The sequence below is a fragment of the Portunus trituberculatus genome, chromosome 41 (assembly GCF_017591435.1).
Source record: "Portunus trituberculatus isolate SZX2019 chromosome 41, ASM1759143v1, whole genome shotgun sequence".
In the NCBI taxonomy this organism is placed as follows: Eukaryota; Metazoa; Arthropoda; class Malacostraca; order Decapoda; family Portunidae; genus Portunus; species Portunus trituberculatus.
This window is the reverse complement of record NC_059295.1, coordinates 21,600,251-21,614,375: the sequence shown is the minus strand read 5'-3', so window position 1 is coordinate 21,614,375 and position 14,125 is coordinate 21,600,251. Positions and strand designations below refer to the sequence as shown.

Sequence of the window (14,125 nt, the reverse complement as noted above, 5' to 3'; positions counted from 1 at the left end):
AATACACACTTGCAATTGGCTATTGCTTGGCACTAGATGCATTAAAAGCACAAAACAACACAATCTTCTACAGCAGGGAATGACAGAGAATCCACAGCTGGCAACACTTAAATGAAAGCATGCTGCATTAAACACCACAGTCAGTGATTTTGCACAATTGAACCGTGTGTGATAGCAGTCAATTTATACTTATGATGTCATTATATCATAAAAATTAAGAAATTTATCCAAAGGCAGAAAGAATTCACTGAGAGAGGCTGTCATCAGGAATTAAGCCCTTGAGAGTACACTTACAGAAAGACTTGCCCAAGCCACAAGAATCACCAAAGCCTGAGTTAATCATCTCTACAAAGAATTCCTTTCATGTGTTCCTCTAATACAGAAGTAAATATGCATTAGTTATGCTTCACATTGACCAAATAATACACAGTGGCAGCAATCCTCCAGCTTGGCAGAGAAGTTGGCCTCTTTCCATACAAACAAATGATTACCCAATAAATCATAAAGCCTCTTTTCAAAATAAGTAGTTACTGCACTGGCAAATCTCATCAGTGTATGCCAGTTATGAAAAGGATTACAATCTTGTCACCTGTAGACATAAGTTAGCAGCTATTCTGTGCCTAAGGAAGATGTCATCAGACCTACCCATGATAGTCCTTGTGTGAACAAAACTACCTAAATCCACCTAGGTATTATACCCATCCATAAATTTGGCTAATCTTCTCTTTGCATTCCTTAAGTACTCTTGGATGTATTTCATCAGGTCGTGGTGACTTGAATATTTTTAGTCAATGTATATCCTGTTCTACAATCTCCCTAGTTATGAGAATATGTCAGTTTCTCACTCTCTTCTGTTCTAAAAATCTGTTCTCTACTTAGAACTTCCTGCATGTTTTCCTGAGTGAAGATAGTTAAAAAAAATACTCATTTATAATTTTAATAATCTCCTCCCCAGAAATAATCAGCTCTCTATTAGCTGCCTTTGAAGGACCTCTTTCTTCTCTATTTTTTCTCTTGTATACCTGAAAAATCCCTTGGGATCCATCTTTGCCTGGCTGGCTACCTTCAACTCAATTGCTTTTTAGTTCCTTGTTAACCTCGTAACTGTTCTAACTAACTTGTTATATTGTGGCCTTAAAACCTCATCTCTGCCTTTATACTAAACAAGTCAGGATTAATAAATACTATGCCTTGGACAGTCAGTATTTGCCAGAAGATAAATGTGCATCTCAAATAACTCAAAAATAACACAGCATTCGGTCAAAGTGCAGTGTCAAGGTTATGTACGTATGTGCCTTAGTACACTGCTTTTCATCACTTCACTGATTTAAAAAATTGGCAGTCATTTTATGAATACAGTATCAACCTTTCCTTTACTTTTCATCATCACCATTAACACTACATTCTTACATCACTTCTGTGACTTCTCATCAACACAAAACTCTGATATGGAACTGCTGCATCTAAATTGTTGCTATATATATGTAAAGTAATATTGATATTTATGGAAAAAAAAGTTAAATCCTAATAATATGTGGTTCCTCAGGAATGTTGTATGGATCTCAGCGTAGTCTACAGAGTGTTGGCCTTATTCCTGAAGGACGAGGTGCAGGTCCATCCCAGCAGCCACCCCGCCCAATCTCTACCTCCCCTCCCCCATACTCAGACCACCATCACAGCCTCACAGACAGTGATATATATGGAAGGATTGGCATGACTCGGCATGTGCAGGTTGGAGGAACTTTGCCTGCAGGCTTTGGGAGACACCAGCGAGGATACAACTCCCTTCCCCCATCTAGAAGACAATCTTATGTCCCTCAAACAGTTGAAGAACAACAACTATTCTTACAACAGCAGCAGCAACACCAACAACTCACAAGGAGGTCAAGTGTGGCTTCATACACAGCTGGCATGGACACCAGGGATGGACAGCGACCTGCAGCCTCCAACCCTAGTACTCCTGAAAAAGTTCTTGACAAAAAGGAGAAGTCTAGTAAAAAAGAAAAAGACAAAGATAAAAAGAAAAAAGAAGCAAAAACTGAAAAATCGCCCAAGAAAAAGTGGTTTTGGACATTACCTTTGAGGAGGAAGAAGAAAAACAAAGAAGAAACAACAGAGGATGATGATGGAGGATTCAAGGCAGCTTCAGAAAAGGGAGCAAGAAAGCTGTTGCCACGAGATGACTCAAGCTTCATCCGCTACCCTTCTCCTGACACTGCATCTTCTGATATGAACTCTTCTTACTCCAGTGAGATGTCAGGTGAGCACAGCTACCGCAGCAGCCCTTCTTCAGAAGTTTATTACTACAGTCAACGAGCACAGCAGCAGACCATGCATCTACATCAACATCAACAGCAGCAACAACAACAACAACAACAACAACAACAACAACAAAAACACCAACAGCAAGGAGGTGGTTTAGGTCCACGTTCACTCCCAACCACTCCTGTTTCTCCACCTGACAATAGTCAGTCTTCTTTTGTGTCAGTTAATTCGGCATCACAGGGTGTAATGTCTGATGTAACTGACCTCACCGTGACTGACCTGTCACGTGGCAGACGATACATGAGCCGAGAGGAACTATATGCAGCCATGCGTCACCCTCAGTACTACAATTACCATCGAGGAACAATGACAACTCACACCAGTGACTACAGTGGCCAGAAAAGTACTCCAACACCAAGTCGTAGCACATCACCTGCAGTATTTGGTGTTAGCCCTTTGCCACCCTACACAGTTAGGCCTCAGGCTCAAAATCTGTATGGTGCTTGGCCTACAGATCAACCAACAAATCAACAGCAGATTGGAGGTTCTCTCAGAGACCGCCAGCTGGCCAACATATGATAACAGAGTCTCACTCAGAAGATACATCACCTACAACAGATGTAGAGCCTCCTGAAGCTTATCAGGACCTATCAACAAGTGAAGGTCTTAGTCTCCTTGAGTCTCAAGGAAGACTTAGTCCTAGAAAGCCTCCATGTGGTCAAGAATCTCCTCAAAATCACCAGAACCAACAATCACAACAGAATCAGCAAGCACAGCAAAGCAACCAGTCAACTCCTAAGCAAACCTCCCGTGGAGATTTCAAGAAAATGATCTTGAATAAAAGTATGAGCTCTGCTGGTGGGAATCATAGGATTTCAGCAGTAGAAATGCTAAAAGCCTCACGTCCTGGGATATATGGATATTCTCCTCCTCCAGCTCCAGTGGTAAAGCCTCCACAACCCTCTCCATCTCCATCAAGAGGGGAAGGCGTGATTATTCCACCTTCCTCCCGCAACACTGCCAGGGCACTGCTTTTCCAGAGCCGCTTTGGAAGTGGCCGACGTTTCCGCACTCCAAAGACAGAGATCATTAGTACCACCATTTTGGAGGACCATGGAGGAGAAGTTGTAGAGCAAGAGGAGGAGGAAGATGAAGAGGAGGAGGAAGACAGTGGTTCAGACAGTCCAGAGCATTCTTCACTACAAAATGTACGGGTTCTCTTACCAGAGCTTACAGTGAACCTTGTGCCTCCTCTAACACCAAGGCTGCATCCCCTTCCATTTCCCCAGTGGATGAAATTGCTCATTCAACTCCCAATACCACTCTTGAACAACTACCACAGCCTCCTGACGTGTCATTAATCACCCCTGATGTGGCACCCGAGCTTCTGCCCTCCGAGAAAGACAAGGAGAACGATGAGAAAGAATCAATGGAAACTGCCCTCTGACATGAGGCTTAATCTAGTCTTTAATTACAGTATCTGTAAAAACTGTGCTCAAGGGTCATCTAATTTTATCCATAATTTTATATTACCTATTGTATGAATATGACAAATATTTGTACATTCTGCCTATACGATGAATTCTTTAGGAAACTGACCCTGTAACGTTCTTTTCGATATTACTTTTAGAAATGACTGGGCACAAAATATTTCTTTCGAGAAGATTTTAACATACCCAGTTTTATTGTACATTTGTAACATGATCAAATTTTATACACTTGATGTCTTGTTGAACATGAGCTTGTATGTAGTTTCACTGAACATATACAATAGTACTACTGGAAATTGGCTAGTCAGTGTAAATGGTGTAAGATGACTTCTTGAACCCTCTCACCCTATTGGTTCAGGCCAATGATGTGTGACAGATGGGCACCTTTGGTGACAGGCTTGACAGGTTCCTTCTATGATACACCCTCAGACTTCTGCAAGACTGACATACTGCCAGCCTGAATGCATGCATGCTCTTAGGGAATGGGAAACAATGTGTGTGATTCCTCTGTTAACCATAGCATGAATCTTTATCATGGATTGTGTATTGGTTATTTACTTGTTTATTTATGACTATTTTTTTTATCACTGAGTGAGACACATTATCTTCATGCTGTGGGTTATTATTCTGAGGACTTTGTTCCCACAGTAGTAAAGCTTCAGTATCATATACTTGATGGAGAATGTAGGATTAGCCTAAAAAAAGTTGGTGTTTGGTCATAGGTAAGAAGATTGAAAATTTACCCCTACCAAGTAGCAGCCTTTTTTTTTTTTTTTTTTTTTTTTTTTTTTTTTTTCCTCTCAAAAGAAAACATAGTAATGTGTAAATATATTTATGTATCTTGGGTGTTGATGCTACTATGTATCCTGTAGGGTAAAGTGACAGAGTTAGGAATTTGAAATGACTACACCCTCACTCTTGCTCAGCTGCCCAAGGAATTACAAAGGTACTACTAGTCTCAGGGGTCCACACAGTGTTACACAGTCACCACTGGGTGAGTGTAGCAGCCAAAGTAATATATATTACCATTCCACACAATTTCTTACTTAGCTAACTTCAACCATAAGCACAAACATTCATATAGGTAATTCAAAAAAAAAGAAAGTAAAAAAATAAGCCATGCATACCAATGGTGAGTGATTACCTTAGAGTTTATACAGTGAGGGAATTGACCAAGCTGCATAGTATTTTTGCTGCTGCATCTTCATGTGTGAGCCAGACCCAAATACAGCTCATCCACACATAACTGCTTAGTCTTCAATTTAAATATCAGTTTCTTATCTGCAATAAGAATGTCAGTCATCAATTTTACTTGACCAAATTTTGATCTCAATTATATAGTTTATTTAGGATTTCCTTCCTAAGTTCCTCAACATTCCCAAAGTTATGAATTTATGTTCCATTACTTCAGATCTTATGTTGGTATATATCTTTTATAGAGTTCTAACATGTTATCTGAATTAGGAAGTGCCTTTTTGTCCCATGATAAGTTGAATAATTTGTTGTAGCAATAATGTGTATGATGTATATAGTGTATATTGACTGTATAAGCTTATAGGAACAGGTGATTTCTGCCCTCTACTTACTTTTTTACGGAAATGTATAATTATGCTTTAGCCATTGTGAAACTAAGATATTTTTTCTTATCTAGAACTTCAACAGACAAGAGCTTGAGAAATTCTTAGGCTCATGCTCAAAACACACCAGAGGTAGATGAAAACTTTTGTAAGGTACTTCTCTTTGTAAGATGTTTGACAACTTAAACACTTCTTTATATATAAATACATATGGTCATTCCAGAAAAAGGAATGTTTTGTTTTTTACATTGCTGTGGCAGCTTTTTTTGCTGACCAAACTGCTTTTATCAGTATTAATTTAAGTAAACATATGCCAAATTTAAAATATAGAGTAAAAATAGCCAAGAACAAGATACTACAATGTGCTACTTCATACATTTGTGAGTCTTCCTTTTTTTCACTCTAGTACATGAAGGGTAATACCAAAGTTAATCTGCACCTCAGAAGTTAGAAATGACAGTGATCTTTTATTGTTTATGACTTTGAGGTTAGCAATAAAGACATGACCACAACATTAATAATGGTCTTATTAGACACCAACAATGTCAGTGGAATGTTGTCAGAGTGTGATATGAAGGAAGAATGGCAGTTTAAGACTAAAAACTCTTCTTAGAAACACCTCATAATTCATGTATGTACATTCTTGGATAATACTTCAGGCACTGCATTACCAACAAATTAAAGAGGTCATAACTTTTGGAGCTATACACAAGTGAGCAAAGTGACTACTATAAATTGAGTATTCATTCATCAGGACTTAACATATCAAGACAGGTCCTACATGCCCACAGGGAGGTAAGATTGAACAGCAGCCTGGGCAGCATTGTCACTCCAAGACTCCTGCTGTGGGTGTTTTATTTTTCCACAGTAGCCTCTCCTAGGGATTATATTTCTCACCACCAGTTTTCATACTTGCACTTAGCAAACATTAACCTTAACTCTATAATTAACAAACTTAATTATTTGCACCCTATTTTGCAAAATCCCAATTTTGTTTTATCATGGAAATTAGTGAATGCCTTCTGCTCCTAACTCTTTTATTGATATACCCAGTTATCTATTTCCTAGAAAGGATGCTTCAGGTAATGTTCCTAAGCATGCTGCATGTCTGCATATAAAATCTACTATTAAGTACACAGAAATTAAGGTCCAGATACCATTTCACCTTTCTGACTTTGATTTGCATGTTGCCACTATGTACTGTATATGTATAGACCCGCCTCTTCTTCTGTTGCAGATGACAACAATTTAATTGGTTTTTATTGACTTTTATTTGGGTAATGAGGCACAACTGATAGATTTCAATCTGCCTAACATACAGTGGGGAAAGACTTAATATGTAATGGCCTTTCTTATAGTTTTGCCAATGTTTCATGGCACTGGGGCTGTCTCAGTGGGTGACTGAATCAATTTTCAGGTAATATTCTGGATCTCATTCTTACTACCAATGATGACAGTAGGTGATGTACAAGTACTGCCTCCTTTATCTAACTGCAGGCACAGTCCACTCTTTTGTAGATATATTTTCAGGGTAACACTGAGCAAGCTCTGGAGTACAGATTTTGGCAAAGGGGAAACTATTCTAATATCTCCAGATTTTTAGCTTCTATGGACTGGGAATGAGTTTCATTATTCAAATGTGAATGCTATGTTCTCTAGACTCTGTAACATATTAACATCCCCTGGTGGAGAAATTTGTCATGAAAGTCTATGACCATTCTAACTGTAAGACTTAATCCTCCTCATGCATTTACGAAGACCAGAGTCCTCATGGACCAATTATAAAGCTGTCTGTTCTCATTTTGGTAGGAATTCTCTGGAAAGTAATGATGCACTGAGACATTTCCATGTAGTTAATCATCAATTCAGAAGTTATGCCTTGATCAAAGTATGAAGCATCTATGATAATGAACTTTACTACTTACAATAAATTTTTCCACTCATTTATACTGAGGATTGGTCCTTTGAAGCTGGATGATGGCACGGTTGTTAATGATGCTGAGGCAATGGCAAATACCTTTGCTGCTGCTTTTGCATCAGTATGAACTAGCCGAGTTCCTGACTTTCCTGAGCCCCAACAGATATGTTGTGGTAATATTAGAGATTTGGAAATAACCCTTGATGATATCGAGTCTGTGCTCTCTAACTTAGATGTGACTTCATCCATGGGCCCAGATGGTATTCACCCTCATTTGTTTAAATCATGCAAGTCTGAGTTAGCTTACCCTTTATTTTGTATCTTCCAGAATTTCCTATAATACCAGCTATTTCTTTGCTCTCTATTTGAAAAAGGTTGCTTATTGTCCTTAACTATAAGAAGGGATCAAGACATGACCCTCTCCAATTACAGACCTGTCCTTGACTTCAGTGTGCGTTGCCTCTTGAACGGCTTTTGAATAGATTCATACATGATTATGCAGGTGCTAATGACCTATTAACCAAAGATCAATTTGGATTCCATGCTGGATGCTCTACTGAAGATCAACTGCTTTTGACATACAGTGAAATATCTCAGCAGTATTTGGATTACCAGTATGGTTTTAATGTAGATTTTACATTGTTGAAGTTTCCACACTGGTAATATCCTTGGTTGGATTACAGAGTTCTTAACTAGCACAGTTATGAATGTCAGTGAACCATCAGTAAAGCTGGGCATATATTGTACACGGTGGTGTGCCTCCAAGGGGGTTTAGTACTTGGACCACTTCTTTTTCCTTTCAATGTAAATTTCATGACTCACAATATTACTGCTGTAAAAACCATGTCTGTTCACTTTAGTCGTGAAGCCGAGCCTCATTTGAAAGGAGGCCACTGATTGGCTGGCCCCCTCTCTCACTCACTTTGTGTTGAAAGGCTGCGTCATGAATGCTTTGTGGTACATGCTTTTGTTTTATTCGTTATATCTCATCTTATACACATAACAGACAGTTTCTGTTGGTACCGTTACACTCAACAGTAAATGCAGAAGCTTTGATACTCGGGGAAAAACAATTAATAAGCAACTATAAAGAAGTTTTAGCGAGTTGAAGTGGAAAACTTTTCGCGACATCTTTATAACACGGTTTACTTATCATTATATCCCTTGGATATATTTAAAGGAATGCTGTTATAAATGATTGCATTTCATAAAAGAATGTCTTCTGAACGGTATGCAACTTCCAAATTATAGTTAAAAGATAAATAGGGGCCGGAAAAAATCTAAGGACAAAAACAGCCGTTTTCAGGGAAATTTTGAAAAAACAAATAAATTCAAGAATAATTTTCACTGAAATTATCCCTTCCCAGTCCTAGCAAGTTTGGGGGCCTGTGGGAAATCGGGGGTTTTAGGGGGGGAGCTATATTTGAATGATATGTGGACTTTGAAAAATCTGGGGACATTTCCCAAAATGTTCGAAAATATCCCTAAATATAGGGAAGTTTTACTTAACCCTCCCCCCTACAACACTAACCTAACCCTAACATAAACCTAACCTAACGTAACCTAACCTAACAGGGGGGTCACAGCCCCCCTGGACCCCGCCCTACAACATTAACCTAACCTAACCTAACGTAACCTACGCCCCCCTGGACCACCCCTACAACACTAACCTAACCCTAACATAAACCTAACCTAACATGACCTAACCCTCCCCCCTACAACACTAACGTAACCCTAACATAAACCTAACCTAACATAACCTAACCGGGGAGGCTGCACCCCCCCCTATAACACCAACCTAACCCTAACATAAACCTTACCTAACGTATCCTTGCTTTGGGGCAGCTTCCCTCCCCCCAACCGGTTCTCTTATAGCTCCACACAATATGCCCTACCTCTACCAATACCCCTCCTCACAATACCTTAACGAAAGGATGAAGGTCCTGGCTGGTCCTCCTCTCGATTGTACACTGACTTGCATCTCAGGAGCGATGATTTCCCAGCAATCAAATTTGCAACCTTTCCACTGTACTTGACAGCAAACTCCAGCAAGCCGAGATCACAGTCTTCACAGCGTGTCATGGCGGGTGTAGGGTAAGGACTGGGCACCTGTACACGTGTTACCCTCATCCTTCATCGCGGATTGATACCTGCACTGATATCTGCGCTCACGAACCAATGAAAAGCGTTTATGTTTGAAAATTAATAGAAGTACAGAAATGAAAGTGTGAATTGAGGAAAAAGACGAAGTTAAGTTATCATTAAAGAGAAAGGTGGTGCATTATTTACATTTTTGTCTCATAACACAAACGTTGATCACATGTTGTCAATTCACATGTAATAGGAACTTGTTCCTGTCAAGGCAGAGGTACATGACTGAGGTGTTGCGAGGCTCAGTTTCACCTGCGTACCACAGTGAATGGATCTGTTAGGGACTTAGACTCTGGCGGAGATGGGTGATTTTCAAGAAAGCAGTGTGACCTACGTAAGGTCGACCGCCTTCCGAAATCTTTATACATCACAAGTATACTATTATAACTTCTTCATAATGACTACTTTGAAGAGATTGGTAAGGGGAACCTCTTCTGCACATTAACCAAAACCTTAAGTTTATAAAAATGTCAATGTTATATCTTCTTATATTTAATTTTAATTTGTACATACCGTAAGTGAAGGCTAGTGATAGATTAGGTAGAAGAGGAGGGGAGGAGGAGGGAGATCATCGGAGGATGAGTCACCATCCATAAAATGTCAGGTAACTTTTCTCCTGGTGTGATTCCTGTGAACCTACTAGTGGAGGGCTGTGGCTCACCAACACTTGCACTCACTAAATTCCTTATTTTCACCACTCTTTAGTGACATCATAAGTTTCTAAATGAAAAGTACAGACAAAATGCAGAAGAATGTTTTTCTCATGACTGCAGCAGGACTAGAGATGCACACCGATAGCTGGTATTTTGTTTCGGTCTTAATATAACAGTATTACCAGCATCAAAATGGGACAATGGAAGCAGTGGGGAGGGAAAGGCCACATAGCTTTGTTTACAACAATGTGTGCAGTCATTCAATTACCAGATACTTTCACCACTAATAAGCCTTTGGTATTTATGTAAGTTTGTAAATGAAAAGCTACAGACAGAATGCACAAGAATGTTATTCTGATAACTGTCCCAGCACAACTGGAGGAGGGGGAAGGGAGGGGCCAGGAAGCCTTAGTTTACAACCATGTGTGTGGACGTTCGACTATCAGGTATTTATTTTAGTATTAAATCTAACTTTTGCGTTCAAGTATTGAAAAGTTCGACTATTAAGACATTCAAGTATTGAGTCTCCACTGTACCTTACTATCAACACTGACTCTTCTCATAACATAATGCATGATATGGCCATCTGTAAAAGCAACATTGATTGCCTCCACAGTCTCTTCCTCCTTGGGTTTAATGATGGATATTTCTAAATGCACTACTGTGCATTTCAGTAGACACCCTGTGGATTGGTCTTTTCTTCCTGAAGAAGTTCGCTACTAACTTGGGTGTATTATTGATTCCTCCTTGAAATTTCACTAGCACATAAACAATCTTGTACAGAAGGCAGGAAGGAATATTGGCTACATGGAGGATAGGAGTTAATAGAATCAGTTCAAAGATGCTGGACTAAGACTCTTTATTCAATGAAAGGCAGGCTTTTACATGACGTTTTAAAATATTGGAAGATCTTTTGCAATAACCATGCCATTTCTCATTTTCCAAACCCCCACTGATAGGACCAAAGGACACTAATTCAAGATTGCACATGTAAAAACCAGCTGGAAATACACAGTCAATTTTTCAGAGTCAAGAGGAATTACCTACAATGTGGAACTCTCTTCCTGGTGACTTAGTTGCCATTCAATCTCTTACTTTGTTTAAAGTCAATATTTGTAAACACTTAGTGACAAACTGTATGAGTGTCTAATCCTGCTGTCCTCTTCCAGCTTGCCCATAAACTCCATTATTTATTTATTTATTTATTTATTTATTTATTTATTTATTTTATTTTTTTTTTTTTTTTGTGCTAATGATGCACCAACCAGCTTTTCTTTCTCAGTAATTTACTAATTATGTATATAATATGATTGATGAGCTGACACATGAGCAGGGTGTGGCTCCAGCTGTCAGTCTTTGACTAACATATGGACCTGCGGGGGCCAACCGGGTAGCCAGTGCTATGCAGCTCACTGGCAGGTCTGCAGATAACCACTCTCATAGGGCTATCTCTTTCTACCAATTTTAGTCGGATGCACTTCCTCCCACGTATAGGAAAAAAATATTTGTCAATACCTTAACATATACAATCTCAGCACAATCAACACAATGTTGCTTAGCCAGTGTGCTAAGATGCGCACACCATCTCCATGTATTTTCATTGTGAAATCAGTGAATGACTGCCAATTCTGCCATAAACAGGTAGACTATATGTGCACGACCTCATTCCTTATAGACTGGCATTATCAAAGTTTTTTTTTTTTTTTTTTTTATTATGACACGTACCCGGTATTTTGTGTTGACTAAAATCTCACACACACACACACACACACACACACACACACACACACACACAGTTTTAAAGAAAAATTGGATAAGTGTAGATATGGAGACGGAACACACGAGGGTAAAGCCCAGGTCCTGTATAACTACAACTAGGTAAATACACACATACCTTCTGGCACTTGTGAGGAATAACTGCAGCCGAATCAGGAGTGTTGCACAAAGTACGTAACAGGGGCGAGAGGCATCCCAGGACACGGTACACAGAAGCGTGGGTGCTGAGTAGTTGGGCTTCGCGGTTTCGTTCAAGTACTTCACACAGATTCGACGGTACGTATCGGATCGCTAACTCTTGGAGAGAGAGAGAGAGAGAGAGAGAATAAACACCGCTGACATCTACTCGACATTACATATTACTCTAGATCTGACATTCCGCGCACACAAGAATACACAAAGTACACATACCTATTTTGTCTCACTGTATACTGAGAATGGTAAGTTGTCGTACTCTGCATGCAGTAATAATCAAGATGATGGATGGATGGATTTTAATTTTTGGCGCATAATCAAGATGAGGAACAGTATACAATTTTACCATGCCGGTACTCACCACGATTAAAATGCACGTTAAAAAGTAACCTAGTTACTAACCAATGTGGCGAATAGCTTAGACGGAGGGCGAGTCTTAATTCTCAATTCACGATGTGTTGGCCATGCGGCGTCCCTCACTTCCTTCTATGCATCACTCACACCACCAGACTTCACTTGCTGGCTTTTGAACACTGACAAATCTCCTCTTACGGCGCCACTGACTCGGTATCTTGCAAGACGTGGTAGCCATGATAGAGAGTTTGAAAACCATATCCATTCCTACTGAGAGCCATCATGGTACTGACCAACAGCGACCAACCACTACTCATGATTCACGAAACAAGCCAAGTGCAGGCATCTGATTGGCCACACACCAACACCACGCAACGTACGTCACACCCTTCCCGTTGCTATGGTTGGTCAGAACGTGGATATGAATACTTATGGACAATAGAAGCAGAAAAATTGATCGAGCTATAGTGTGACAGGAATTGAGTGGTTAATAGTGTATCTACAAATGCGTGTGAAGACTCCTACACACCCTACGTGCATTATTTTAGATTTCTTAAGTATCTATGCGTAAACAAAATACTGGTTCAAATGGTTCGCCTTTATGAACTCCTCTTGCCACACTCTAGTTTCTCCTTTAAGATTGTTAAATTGCCACCACGTACGCACTCCGCATTTGTAGTTTCGAAGGCTTTCATAATTCCCACTTTTTCTTCTTCTTTCAGGTGGCTTGCGTACCGAAGTGTTGGCATCGCAGTGTTGTTAGTTTGGTATTACATTTTTTTTTTTTTTTTTTTGTTGTTTTGTTGTTTTTCTTCTTTGCTGGTTTTGAATTCGTGTTTCCGTGGTGCTTTTTTTTCTTTTTTGTAGTTGTTATTTATGTTATTGTTCTTGTTAATTTGTTTGCTTGTGGAACATCTCCAATTCTCGAATAATTCTGAAATGCCAACTCTGACCATTCTGTGAATTTGTCAAATATCAACCAACTCGATCAGTTAAACTCGACCTTTCTTCTTCCTGGAGGTTTGTTGGGGCCGTGCAGGCTGTGTCACAGCCTCTAGTGCCCCAAAGGTGCAATACGCGGTGGTGATGTATTCAGGCTATATGCGGTGGAGCTGATTTGTTTTCTGTAGGAAGGTCCTGGTGAGGTTGAGGGTCTTGAAAGTCTGGGTGCATTTTGTGCAGCCACGTACTTGACTTTTCGTTTATCATAATATGTTAACGTTTGTTTCTAAACTACTGGTTCGTCGGTATGGCAAAGAAAGAAAAAAAAAAAATCGCAGCAACGCATAGCCTGATAACCATACCTCGCCAGCACACGCCATGGAGCAACAAATGTGGCGGGCGCGTGCACGCGCGCACACACACACACACACACACACACACACACACACACACATATGTAGTACAGTGAGCCCGAATGATGACGTCACACATATACGTATGTGTACAACAAGTATACAACATAAGCATTTCACTGTTGCGCTTCTGGAAAAAAAACTGGTGCCACCACTTTCCACTCGCCACACCCAACAGATTACGTCACCAGTGCGTTACCTCAAAGGTCGGTGATGATGCAAAGGTTACGAATGGTATTAGTGGTCTCTATGCCACTGGATTTTTGTTCTATAGAGAGGAAAATAGTACGTGAACTAGTTGATAGATTGAAAGTTAAAAAATTATATATTACTGCACCGGTGAAGCCATTCTCAATATGGTACCATACGACATTATTTACATTGTTTCTTA

The 14,125-nt window shown here is 39.8% G+C and overlaps 1 protein-coding gene across 4 annotated transcripts in view; it reads left to right on the top strand.

The window, feature by feature from the left end:
- LOC123517055 (mucin-17-like) overlaps window positions 1-5,850 on the top strand; it is a 116,484-nt gene extending 110,634 nt beyond the window's left edge. For all 4 annotated transcript variants that reach the window (XM_045276882.1, XM_045276884.1, XM_045276881.1 and 1 more), the window contains one exon: window positions 1,547-5,850. In XM_045276882.1, the coding sequence (XP_045132817.1) occupies window positions 1,547-2,844 (1,298 nt within the window). In that variant the 3' untranslated portion in view covers window positions 2,845-5,850. The remainder of the gene's footprint in view (window positions 1-1,546) is intronic.
- The last annotated feature ends 8,275 nt before the right edge of the window (window positions 5,851-14,125 follow it).